This window comes from Pangasianodon hypophthalmus, chromosome 22 (genome assembly GCF_027358585.1).
Source record: "Pangasianodon hypophthalmus isolate fPanHyp1 chromosome 22, fPanHyp1.pri, whole genome shotgun sequence".
Taxonomy (NCBI): Eukaryota; Metazoa; Chordata; class Actinopteri; order Siluriformes; family Pangasiidae; genus Pangasianodon; species Pangasianodon hypophthalmus.
Window position 1 is genome coordinate 8,984,740 of NC_069731.1, and position 14,261 is coordinate 8,999,000.

The window sequence follows — 14,261 nt, forward strand, 5'->3', positions numbered from 1 at the left end:
CTTCACCCTGACACACTCTATAATACATGTTACATGACTGTAGGGTTTGCTTCATGACAACGAGTTCGGGTGAACTTTGACCTTGAAATGATTATGTTATGTGAAAGAGGCTATCGATTAGCAATATTTGAGCACAGGTAATTTAAGATTATAATTTTTATTGCAGTTTTTTTTAACTTTTGATTAACTAAAAACTAAAACTATTTTATAAACCTTTTTTTTTATGTTTTGATAAATCTGCAGAGGTAGCAGATCCAATGTGATAAATTTTAGAGATGCTGGATCATGTTCTGGGAGGTTGTGGCTCAAATTAGGCTCTGGATGTGACTCTTGTTAAAACCATCAAGACACATGCCAACCAGAAACCTTGGCCAACTTGGAAAGTCCACTCTCTTCTAATGCTGCTTTCAGATCCAGAGATGCTGCAGCATACAGATTGGTCAGGTACAACCTGTTCCAGGCTATCAGGGAGGTTATGAGGCTGTACAGACAGAACTATGGACCTTTACAGACAACAAGCCCCAGGCATGACACAATAACCCCTCCCTACCAGATTAACTTAATGACATCTACACATTTGAGGCTACCAACACCACTAGAGCACAAAAATTTTCACCACCCAGAAACCAGGTACTCTAGCTGTCCCCAGCCACAGTGAAGAGGGCCTTCTCCAGCACCAACCCCTGCAAGGCTGCTGGTCCAGACAATATACCTGGCCACATTCTTAAGGACTGCGCAGAACAGCTGAAGGATGTCTTTGCTGACATCTTTAACAGCTCACTCAGCCAAACAGCCTCACTGCAAACCTAGACCCCCTACAGTTTGAATACAGAGCCAAACAGTCCACTGAGGATGCAATATCCACCGCACTTCACCTCACTCTGTCAGAATCCTCTTCATTTACTTATATCGCAACAGCTGGTGGAAAACCTGAAGTTGCTGATCTTGGACACTTGCACGTGCAATTGGATCCTGGACTTCTTGACACTGAGGCAGCAGACTATCAGGGTTGGCAGCCACACATCAAGACCCATCTCAGTGAGCATAGTCTTGCCTCAGAGCTGCGTCCTGAGCTCCCTGCTGTTCACCCTGCTGACACATGACTACATCGCCAGATTCAGCAACAACCAAATCATCAAGCTTGCTGATGACACTACAGTGGTAGGTCTCATCAGTAAAGGTGATGAATCAGCATACAGGATGGGGGTGGAACAACTGGCAGTGTGGAGTAAGAATCACAACTTCCCCTAAATGTTGACAAGACCAAGGAGATGGTAATTGACTTAAGGAGGGCCCACACACATCAACATCCCCCACTGACCATTGATGGCACTGCTGTTGAGAGGGTCAGCTGCAGTAAGTTCCAGTTAGTGTACCTGACGGATGACATGAACTCAACCATCAACACCACGGCCAATGTGAAAAAGGAACAGCAGTGGCTCCACCCCCTTCGAAGGCTAAAGTAGGTGAGTCTTCCCACTCCGGCCCTCACCTCTTTCTACAGGGGCACCACTGACAGCATACTGAGCTGCTGTATCACTGCCTTGTTTGGAAACTGCAATGGTTCTGAACAGAAACAATGGAACAGGATAGTGAAGACAGCAGGAAAGGTCATTGGTGTCCCCCTCTCCTCTTTGCTGGTGATTTACAAAAAGTGCCGTGCCCGCAGAGCCTCCAGCATCATTAAAGACCCATCCCACCCTTCCTGTCATTTAAGAAAAGGTTCAGGAGTATCCGCACAAGGACCACCAGTTTTTTTTTATTTTTTTTAAAATCTTCCCTCAGGCTGTTATTATAGCTCCTCAAGACCTAGTGGTTTGTGTAAAGTTTCGGTTTCAGTTGTAGATTAAGCACTTCAAAAAATGAGGAGTAGGGTGTTTCCACACTCAGATTCATATCTGTATAGGTCAGAGTAAAAGGGAAAAAATGTTTAATCAATATGAATTAGATCTGTAAGGATTTCACCAGCTGGGGATGTTACAGCTGCAATAAGGTCTGCTTCCAAAGTAATAGTTTTGTCTTGATATTCGAATAAGAAACTCTGTTTAAGATTGAGTAATTGGTAAGTTCTTTCTTAACAATGCTAATTTCAGTAGTTGTGCAAAGCATTCAGCTGACTTGATCATTTGACTTTGATTGTTTTCTTCGTTGGAGAGAATGAGGGTGTTTTAAGCATTAAAGCATATTACGAGAATCCAGCAAAAAGTTCCCAAATAAAAGACATATTAATGAAACTTGGCCTGTGTGTACAGAGCACATCCCAGGGCTCCACGGACTCCATCTCCCAACAACCACCACGTCCTACAAATATGGCCAACTCAAACTACACTACCCAGAACACACACACACACACCTTCTCACTCACCCGCTCTCAGTCACCAAGCTTCTGACCACACACACACACACACACTCTTTATAAAAAGACTCTGATCCATTCATGTTACGCTCAGCATTGTCTTTGTACTCCTGACTATGCTAAGCCTTTTGATCCTGTTTTGCGTCTTTGTTATTGACCCGATCTGTTTCACATTATTTGTCTTTGCCCTGTCTAGTTTACCCAGTTTGCTGATTGCCTGACCTTTTTGCCTGTTTCTTGACTTTGACTCTGCCTTACGATTTGGAATTGTTTGCCTCTGCTTTTTACATTAAAACCCCTGCTTAACCTGCATTTGTACCCGTCTGTGCCTTCAATTTCTGACAGCTCCGTTAACATGCATGTGAGCCCATTGATGTATTACTTGAGCTCTGTTGTACTTTTAAATTGCATATTGTGTAGCTATGTTAATAAACAGTTGCTAGCTATACCGACAGGCATTGAGGTTGCATATTTTTTAGATCAGTATATAATAATTCCAAATTCCTTTACAAGTATTTTTAAAAAAAATAATTTTAAAACAGAGCAATAAAAAATTATGTACATACCAAAATTATTGACATCCCTAAGTAATATGTTTTAAAAATGCAAACAAATTGTCATTCTTGAAAATCCTGGTAAGAGAAACCTTGTTCCCTTTCAAAGTTTCCATCAAGGTCTTTGGGTTAGGTTTATCATTTTTATTTTATCCATGACTTATGGTAGTGGTAGTGTTGCACTGCTAATTGTTTTATCTGCAGTGACATAGGAAATCGTTCAGCTGAGGAGGGAAAATATTTCTTGGCTGACCATGTGAACAGAAAGATCCTTGGCTATTATCCATAGGAGAGGGGTGGGATATGGGGCTAGGACTGCCAGGTAATATGTCTTCTTCTTTTTCTTCTTCTTCTTTGTCTTCGTCTTCACCTCCTAGTTCTTCATTTTCTTCTATTCCTCCTTATAATATTTTGTGGTAAACTAGTAAACTGTAGCTGAGTCTTCCAAGGGAAAGAGGGGCCAATTGTTATGTAGTTCTGTTGTTTTTGCTAAAAGGGGTTGTTTAGTATTAACTTTTGTTCCTGGCATTTTACATGTTCTATCCAGCCAGTGTTCTTGCCAATGTGGAGGAATTCAGTCCACAATGCATAGGGTCTTGTATTGCTGTGTAATTTTATCACATGTTGCTGTGGCCAGTAACTGATGTGGAGTTTAGTGAGTGAAATTGGATGATGGTGTACATTTCACAAAGGTATTGAGTAGATTTTCACTATCTGATGATTTATTTATTTATTTATTTATTTTATGGTTGTTCTGGTTGTTCAGGTAATGGGAAAAGTATATACATAAGTGGTTAAAATACTATTAAACATAATTAGGGCCATAACAATTTTTCACATTAACAGCCAGAAATGTAAGGTTATCTTTTGCCATTTAGTCATCATTATACCATTTTCAGCTCCCTGTGAGCTTTGCCTATTATTTAGTCGTGGGTGTCACTAATGCAAATCAGCTGCACCGTGAATGCACTTCATAATTTATGGGTGATTGGTATTTGTCAACATAAGCAGGCAAGGGTCAGAAACACTGTTCATAGTAGAAACAAGGCAAAAGCATTATCCAAAGATTAAATCAAAATGACACATGGTAAGGCACTTGGAAATAATCAAGGCTTGGAATTTCACAATAAGCTATGAGCAGCTTAAATAGTCCAGAACAAGGAAGTGTCCCAGAAGTGATTAGCAGAGGTTGGCAGGGAGCAGAAATGTCCTGAGCTTATTTACAATGCCTACACATCTTAGCATGACATATTGTGTTTACTTAATACTGCTGCTTGCTTGAGCCCATATTTCACAATAAAAATGGGCTTAAGCCCAAGGTTCGAATCGTGCATAATTGAGACTCTGCGTGTTCAAGTTCAAATTCTGAATACTTAGAATCTGCACACCTCATGTTAAACTCAAGTCTGAAAATGGCAAATTTTACGTCCACAAATAATGTAGAATCAGTTTAATAATCCATTTAGATACTTTGTTTGTAATTCAAATAAGCAGTCTGGCTTTTTAGACTTTCTTTTATTGTCCTAAATGATGTGCAAAAAAGAAACTATGTGTGATAATACAAGGACAGCGTTTCAAATAAGGAAGTATAATATAGGGAGGGCAAAGGTTGAAGTGCGTGGATATTCCCAGCAGCATTAAAAAGAGAAGTGCCATTAAAACAATATATGATAATTCATTGAGTCAGGGGAGAGAAAGGGTGTGTGTCTACAAAAAGAAACGAAAGACAAAGGTGATTTTTAGACTGTAGTGTGTCAGCAGAGAGCCCCATTAAGCTTTCGGCACTGCTTGAGCTGGTTTCATCATGAGAGGAATTGTGGTGTTGCTGTCTCTGTGTCACTTTGTGGCTCTTGTGTGGGTAAGTCAGTCTTGGTCTGCACTGGACAGAGACGCAAAGATATATGATTACACACAAAGAAATTTAGATCACATTTACATGACATATACTAGAGAAATTATGTTTTCATTGTACAGTTTAGGAGGAAAAACAACTTTCATAGCTTCTCTTGAGAGTAACATCAGTTAACCATTAGACTTAGTTAATTTTTCTTTTTGTTTCATCATAATCACCAGGGAAATTACCCTGAACTATAGACCCTTTTATGGCATATACTGTAGAAAACCATTAACAGCAGCTTGTCTTTTTACACAGCTTCAAACCTGTTTAACTATTAAATAGGAATAGAAATAGATCTACAATCTGAACACCCATTTCAAGCAATACATTTGTTTGATGATTTTACTGAATAGGCAGTACGACTGATCTAATGTCACAGGAGACAAATAATACATTAAGGCAGTTTTTTTTTATGTTTCCTGGCACTTCAAAGAACTACATCTATAGTAGGTATTAAGTTTTGTGATCTTGTAAAATATATATGCATGCACAAAATCAAATTCAAATTAAAATAATTCAATCACGATTCCAAGTTCCATGGTGAATTATGAGAGTTGATTTTAGCCAGTGTTTTTATGGTTTGCTTAGTGTCATATAATGAAGGCGAAGTCAGATGCAAGTGCAGATTTGAATTTAATGAAAACAATCAGTGGATCTAAACAATGTAGACTCAGACACACAAAAACATGAACTAGGAATTCTAGGCAGAGAGAAATACAAGGACTAAGGAACACAACAAACCATATAATGGCAACGCAAAACAGAAGCTAGACAAAATGTTTAGTGCAAGACGTGAGTTAAATACCAGAGCTCATTAAACCAAAATGCTTTCTGCATCTTTTATATTGCTCTGTACATGTTTTTTTTTTTTTTTTTGCTGTTTTTTTTTTTAAATCTAAATAAAGAATCAAAATAATTTTATTTTCTAGTATGAATCATGAATTTGTGGCTGTTTTATCCCAGAAATGTACACAAGCTGCAGAGATATACAGTGTACAAATCATGATGTAAACTTGGCCTATATAATGCAGAATAGACTAATAAGGAAACAGCTATATAAAGTTGGATTACTGGAAGATAATAGTGTACTTTTATACATTTGCCACAATAAAAATGACAAGCATTCCCTGCCAACCTGCAAAGCCTGGTGGTCATTGTGTTTGTTGATGTTAATGATGATGTTCTTCCTTTGGCTCCCCAATACTCTACTCAATCATTTCAGCACAAGATGAATTTTCTACACCCTCTAGGTGCCATGGATGTAGACAAGCTTATTAAGCCTCTGCATAGCTAAATGAATTATGAAGTAATTATATCCTCACGAACCAATACATTTGGATCTTTATTTAGCCATTTACAGTAAAGATCAAAATACACCTAGGCTAAAGACCTGCAAACTCAATTTTCACAACATACACATTTTTATTGTTACCATACATTTCTTTTGGCAGGTCAATTAGGGCATGTACTTTGTTCACATCAGAAGTAATTTTAAAACAACTAAATAGAGAGATTTATTTCAGCTTCAGAATTCCAATGGATCAAAAGTTCCACTTCTGAGCAGTGGAAATGTGTCAATTACATAAATAGTGTGTAAATAGTAACTTAAAGCTGAAATAAATCTGTTTTGTAACTATTATTTTGAAATTACCTTTTATGGAAATAAAGTATATACTCTAATAGACTTAACACAGGAAATGTATGGTAACACAAAACGTGTGGAGTTTGAATGTCTTTGCCCAGGGGTATGTAAACTTTGGACCTCAACTGTACATTGCCTTCTGTCATCAGTGAAGCCAGGCCATATTTAAAAACAAAAATAGGACCGGCAGAATAGGAAACTGGCTTTTAATTATTCCCAATTTCCCTCCTTTGTGCACACTAGAAATAATACATTTCAGTTGTTAGAATAATGTGTCAGACTGTTCTGTCTGTCTGTGGTTACTTGTCACTGGTCTCTGGTCAGGCTTTTCACCTGACAGGTCACCCGACATCAGTGCTTGACCTCACTAATGCTCTTGTGGGTGAATGGGCAAGTCCCACAGCCACACTCCAAAATATAGTGAAAAGCCTTCGCAGAAGCATGGAGGTTATTATAACAGCAAAGAGGGACTAAATCTGGAACAGGATGTTCAACAAGCACATATGGGTGTGATGGTCAGATGTCAACAAACTTTTGGCCATATAGTGTATTTCAGAGGTGTGGCCCTCAATTGAAGGGCCAATTCTGTAGCTGGTGTGTAATCTGGTGGTGGATGGCACCACCATTTTTTGAAAGAAATATCACCAGAGGACTTTGTCATAAGCAAAGCAATCAGACAAAGAAAGACATTACTAATGACAATTTACCAGTAGTTATTTTATTTGCAATTATAGTTACTTTAAGTATCATGTCAAATAAAATAAAATTATAAGTTTTCTAAGTTATGTTATCTAACATGCATTTACATGAACAGATATTTTTGCCACATGCTTTCATGCCGTGGCAGCAACGATAATATTGCTTTTTGACATATTTATACATTTTAATTCTTTAAAGCAGGGGTGTTCAATCTTATGCACAAAGGGCTGGTGTCACTGGAGGCTTTCATTCCAACCAAGCAGGAGCCACACCTGATTTCACTTGGTTAATCAGTTCATCTTGAACTGATCTTGAATCAACTATCAAGTGTGCCTCCAATTTGCTGTAATGAAAGCCTGCAGCTACACCGGCCCTTTCTAGATAAGACTGAAGACCCCTATTTAAAGGAATTCATTATTATCATTTGTTCTTCTGCCATAAAATATACAGCCTTAACCTAATCCAGCTGCCAGTGTGAATGCCCACAGGACTTGATGAGATTGAAAATTAAACTTTCAAGTTTTACTGTCCATTGTGTTAGCCACAATGAAATTCTGTAGGTAGCATCCCAAGCCAATGCCATTGAAAAGGAAAAACTGGCTCAACTTAACGAGTTGTTAACCCACATTGTGATACCAACTAAGCCAGAGAATTTCTTGTTATGTGAAGCCGGCTACAATACTGAAATCCCCCAAGTATTTTGAGCTTGTTTCTTGGTACAGCCGTCTGATCTTGACAAATTTGACAAGTGCACCGTCAGGTCATTTGCCTACTGATTGGAAGGTTGCTGAGGCCTTGAAAAAGGCACTTGAGAAATTTGTTCAGTTGTATCCTGTCTAAATTGTATGTTGTTTTTTATAAAAGCATCAGCCAAATATGTAAAATGTAAATAAGAAGGAGTTTATGGGAAATTGTGGCATGCAGCGGTTTTCTGATGGACTGACATGGATTCCTCCAAAATCCTAACAGCATATGTGCAGCAATAAGGGAGAGAGAGAGAGAGAGAGAGAAAAACATGTTTTAGTTCATGTTACTCAGCTAAAGTGTTGGGTTAGTTAACATAATGGTTTGAAAAATATATTGTTTTAGAGATGGTGTACAGCTGCTTGTGTTGCATTCTAAATTGGAATGTGATACTTTTTTTTTGAATGCAATAACATGTTGACATATTTATATTAATGTGTGCTTTAAGTTCTGAAGTTAGGGTACCAAGAATGAGTATGTAACCCTGTAGCCAATGTAACCCTGACTGATGGCAGAGTGTCTGTAAGTTCAGATTTATGAACATAGGCATAGGTTTGGGGGAGATGAGGGGCGTGTTCCCCCAGTGTTTGCAGGGGTGTGAAGGTCCCCCAGCACGACAGCCTAAACAACCTTGTAATCATAAATGACCATAGACAATGGTAAATGATAAGCAGAAGAGGAAACCTGGAAAGCAAAGTGTTTAAATGACCTGGTAGCTAAAATATTTGAAGTGAAGCCATGTGCAGATGAAACTTGTTCCCTTGAGTGAAGTACAGTGTATATACATATACAATGAGTTTAATAAAATTCTCCCTCCTGCTACTCAACCGAGGAGAGTAGAAATGCTATGTTTGTAGCTTTGTCTGAGAGATATTTCCTTTCTGACCATTAACTGTCAGTTGTCTTTGTCCCAATCAGGTAGAAAGATTTGGCACCCTCAACCAGGTTACCTGTGCCTCTTTGGCCTCTCAGAGGGAAGCGCAGCCTGAGGACTATGACCCTATTCGGATTGGATTAGTTTATTAGGGATACATCTGTAATAAGTTTCATTACAGATAACTCATTAGCATCTTTAGCTGCATTTGGCTCCTTTAATCAGCTTGTGAGATCTTGCTTATCTTAATGATTTTATTTTCTTTCTCCTCTTGAAAATGCTTTCCCAGGTAGCATTTGTATTCAAGGCTTTACCACACAGACCAAGTATATGGTTGAGTGCCTCTTCTACAGCATCCATTTTTAAATTCGCAATTCTGGAAGTGTTTAACATCTTAGGGGAGAGCGACTGATATACATGCTACAAGACTAATTACTGCAATTAGTAGCAGTCAAACATCTTTTTTTCCAACGAGAGGCGACATCTGCATATAAAATCACAGCTGTGTGTATCCTGACAGGACTAAAATTATGGATTGACTGCTCAGTTTGTCAAAACAGTTGGTAATTCAGCCTATAATTTTCTCAGAGGAGGACAAAGAAAAACACCAACTTGACTGTGGCAGCAAGGGCATGGTCGAGTGTCGGCTGCAGATGGAGAGGAGGTGGGTCGAACCGGCAGGTAATGCATGATGATTCTCACCTGTGTGTGATCACGGTGAATTTACGTAATGCTGAAAAGTACTCACAGAAAAAAAATTTAAAATAGAAGAAGCATGAAATTTTGTAAAAAAGTCGCCTGTCACCCGAGTCCTCTTTCCCACCCACATACACCAGGATTCTACAGTGGTGCCAAAATCAAGGAAATGGTAGCAGACGCTGTCATGGAATTTTCTCCACATAGTGAGGTCATTAAGTCCCTTGTCAGCCTCCACCAGACACATCATCAGGCTCTCCATCAGGCTGCGCCATGAACAGCAGCAGTGGTTTGAGATGATTGCTCAGGAGCAGGCTGAGAACCGACATGTGCTCCAGATGCTGGTGCAACCAACCACGCCTGCAGTTGCAGTGCCTCCATCTGTGGCCACTCCACCCAGCCCAGCCATTACCCTCACAAAGATGTCCTCCACAGGCCTTCCTGGCAACTGCATGGGGGTGGCCAGAGGACAAGTGGGCCCTATGCTTCTTCCCCTTGCTTTCAGGGGAAGCCAAGCTCGCCACCCAGTTCATCACCCAGCAGCTGCCACTGCATGCACAGCTGGAGTATCAGACCATGAGGAACACAGTGTTGCAGTGGGTCGGCCAGTCGCTGGAGGAACATTTATGACGCTTCCGGGTCCTGAAACTTATGGAGGTCGGCCTCCCATTCGTCTTTGGACAGCAGCCAACAACTCCTGTTGGCGGTGGATGGTGGCTGAGTAGCAAGATGCTGAGGGAATCTTCAAACTGGTGGTACTGGAGCAGTTCATCATGTGGCTTATGGCAGGAACAGTGGTGTGAGTCCAATGTCACCAACCAGCGTCCCTGGACGAAGCCATCCAGCTAGCAGAGAATCACTTAGCAGCATCTGCTGTGGTAGGCAGCTTTCCGTTCTCTCACTCTTTTTTTCCTCCCCACCTCCTCTCTCTCTCCTCCCCCTCCAGTTCCAGCTCCCAGGGCTGAGGTGCCAGGAACTGGCAACTGAACCCAGTTCTCACCCCACTTTTCCTCTCATCCCTCTGTTTCCTCTCTAATGTCCTCCACACTCCCTCTCTCTCCACAAAGATAGAAACTTCTGTGCCCACAAAGACTGTTGCAAGCCCAGGCAGTTTGGCTGGCATGATGGGGATTTTGGACATTTCTAGGATCAGCATTCCCTACTGGAAGCGGGAACAATGATCCGCCCCTGATATGCCACAGGCCTCCCCCAGTCAAGCAAAAACACACCGTGTGTCAGTGAGTATACAATCAGGCCTTGGTGGACTCAGGGTGTAACCAGACCATCAAAGCCTGATTCAATGTAGGCATTGGGAAATGCACGAGTGATGAAGGTGAGGTGTGTGCACAGGGATGTTCATGAGTATCTGCTGGTGCCAGTCTTTATTAAATTCCAGGGTCAAAAGCATAGAGTAGAAAAACGAAATACAAGCAGTTAAAAAGGAAATAAAAAACAACACGGCAGCGATTCACTCCGAGATAGATCAAATGAAGACTACGATAAAAGAGGTTGAAGGCGGCCTAACAACGTGGTCAGACGAGGTGACAACTTTACAGTCTGTGGTAACTAATTTGAAAGCAGAGATGGCCGTGCTAACAGAAAAATGCGAAGACATGGAGGGAAGGATGAGAAGGTGCAATATCAGGATACTGTGGGTAGCTGAGACAGATGGATCAAGCGCCACTGTGGCGGTTTCGAGGTTGCTGAGAGAAACGCTACAACTGGAAAAGGATGTGCTTAGAAGTCTGGCTCCAAGAAGATTGGATGGGAAACCACGTGCCATTGTGGCTAAACTTCATTATTACCAAGACTGTTGAGGTGTTGAGCCGTGCGCGTACTCGAGCTCCGCTCAGATTCAACAGAGAATCAATCGCCATTTTCCTGGACTATACTGCAAGCGTTGCCAAGGCCAGGGCCGCGTTCACAGAGGTTCGGAAATTGTTGCGCAATTGTCAGGGCGTCCGGTTTGGCATCCTATTCCCAGCCCATCTACGTATTTCGTATGATGCTAAAGAAAAGGTATTTACAGATGCAGAGGAAGCAAGAAGAACATTATCCCTACAGAGGTTTGAAAATAATGCAGAGACTGAGTTCTATTCGGTTATACCTTATTCCAACTTAAACCATACCCCAGCAGACCAACAACCTAGTTGTTTGCATTATCTTTAGCTTCTTCCATAGGGGGATAAGAATGTACCACTCAGTCGTGAGTGAGAGACTTATTCATTTCATGGACAACTTTGACAGGACAATATTTATCTGTTGATGTCAGTGCCACTGATTCTATTATTACTGCACTGTTAAGGCTCCCTTTCTTATTTGCCTATATCTCGATAAATAATATTGTTCATCCTCAATTGTGAGCTTGTGTTGCTCGGTTATATTTTGAGGTAAGCATATAATATTGTTATTGCCTTTGCCATTGTCATTAGGCTTACTTTATTTTTTAATTTTCTTTATTATTATTATTGTGTTATGTTGCAGATTTTATGATATAATATCATAATGCGCTATTTGAGTTACTTTAGTATGGCAGGTTCGGTGGGGGCCTGAGCCGTTGGCTTTATAGAGTTCCCAAACATAAACACTTAATGTGTGGATTTGTTTTTGAAGGGTTTTGTGGTCACCATGTTCTTGTAGGTGCTAAAGGGGGAGGGGGAGGGGGGTTTATCAGTTTTGTTTACTTACCAGACTTATTTTGTCAGATAATAAGTTAATTCCCATTTGCTGTCATTTGGCTTTTATAGATTTCACATATACAATTACTTCCCCTTAATATGACTGTCATTAATACTTCCAAAGGGTTAGATGATTGTTCAGTCAACTTTATGAGTTGGAACGTTAAGTCACTTAACCACCCAGTGAAACGTAAAAAGATATTTGCACATTTAAAGCAACTTAATGTAGACATCGCATTCCTTCAGGAGACCCAACTACATACAATGGATCATGTTTGACTTAGAGGGAGTTGGGCAGGACAGATATATCACTCCAATTTTCATTCAAAGGCCAGAAGTGTAACCATACTTATCAAGAAATATACGCCATTTACTATGACTAATGTAGAGGCTGATTCCTTAGGGCGATAAGTTATTGTGGTGGGGCAGCTTTATTCTTTTCCAGTCATCCTGGCCAATATTTATGCGCCAAACTGGGATAACCCTGCGTTTTTTTCCAAATTTTTTTTCTCAGTTACCAAATATGACATCACACCACCTTATTCTTGGTGGTGACACGAATTGCACACTCTCCCCATCTTAGACTGTAGCTCGCTCAAAAAAGCTCCCCTATCTAAATCGGCACGGTCAATTAAACCTTTTCTTGAATCATATGGCATAACTGACGTCTGGTGGTTTCGCAACCCTACTTCCAGAGAATATTCTTTCTTCTCCTCCGTCCATAAGACCTATTCCCGTATAGATAATTTTTTTCTGGATAAAAGACTTTTTCCTCTCGTTACGGAGTGTGATTACGGAGCTATAGTTATATCTGATCGTGGTCCCCAATTATGAAAATGCGTATTCCTAATACACGGTCTAGCTACCGTTCCTGGAGACTTAACTCTCTGCTTCTATCAGAGGAAACTTTTACTAAATTCATCTCCTCTGAGATTACATTATTCCTTGAGATCAACGCCAGGGATGTCTTCTTCAATTATATGGGAGTCACTTAAGGCTTACTTAAGAGGCCAGATAATTTCATATTGTGCAAATAAAAATAAAAGCAACACTGCACGCCTTAAAGAGCTGGCAGACGATATACTGGAACTAGATAGGCTACATAGTCATTTGCCCTCTGCAGATACAATGAAAAAGCGTATACTATTGCAGACTGAGTTTGATCTCCTGTCAACAAGGCAGGCTGAGTATCTCATTTCTAAATCACGGCATGTGTGCTATGAGCATGGGGACAAGGTTGGGCGAATACTTGCTCATCAGCTGAGGCAAAGGATTGCCAATCAGTCCATTCCTGTAATCAATGATGAGCAGGGCTTAAAAAATACTGACAGCTTAAAAATTAATTCATGTTTCCAGAATTTTTACCAGTCACTGTACACTTCTGATTCATGTGTCGACCTTCATTCGCTGGAAGACTTTTTGGATAATATATGTACCCCCTCTATAGACCCTGTGACGGCTACTGAACTGGAAGAAGACTTCACGGTGGAAGAGATAACATTAGCAATTAGATCTATGCAGAAAGGCAAATCACCGGGACCGGACGGTTTCCCAACAGATTTAAAAAAAAAATTCTCAGAACAGCTTTCCCCTTTATTGTTATCAGTTTTTGAAGAATCGCTTTCATTAAAATCCCTACCACCAACCATGCGTCAGGCAGTTATCTCATTAATCCTTAAAAAAGACAAGAACCCTCTCGAGTGCAGCTCATTCCGTCCAAACTCCCTTCTTAATACTGATGCTAAAGTGCTTGCTAAGGTCCTCGCGCGACGTTTAGAGGGGGCTCTACCCACCATCATATCACCTGACCAAACAGGTTATATTAAGAATCGTTATTCTTTCTTTAACATTAGATGACTTTTGAATATTCTTTATAGCCCCTCTCCACCCGGCACACCGGAGGTAGTGCTTTCATTGGATGCAGAAAAGACATTTGACTGGGTGGAGTGACTATCTTTTTAATACACTGGAGAGGTTTGGATTTGGTCGTAAGCTTATATCATGGATCAAACTTTTATATACGTCTCCGATGGCTGCTGTGCGCACTAATAATATATCTGCTTATTTTGAGCTTCAACGCGACACAAGGCAGGGATGTCCTTTGTCCCCACTTCTATTTGC

At 40.4% G+C, this 14,261-nt stretch overlaps 1 protein-coding gene across 5 annotated transcripts in view; it reads left to right on the forward strand.

Annotated features, from left to right (window-relative positions):
- The first annotated feature begins 4,493 nt into the window (after nucleotides 1-4,493).
- ptprh (protein tyrosine phosphatase receptor type H) overlaps nucleotides 4,494-14,261 on the forward strand; it is a 52,760-nt gene continuing 42,992 nt past the window's right edge. For 3 of the 5 annotated variants that reach the window (XM_034297944.2, XM_034297945.2, XM_053227995.1), the window contains exon 1: nucleotides 4,496-4,768. In XM_034297944.2, the coding sequence (XP_034153835.1) occupies nucleotides 4,715-4,768 (54 nt within the window). In that variant the 5' untranslated portion in view covers nucleotides 4,496-4,714. Of the gene's footprint in view, nucleotides 4,769-14,261 lie in introns of all 5 variants that reach the window. The other 2 variants (XR_008300748.1, XM_053227996.1) reach the window with 2 other exon arrangements.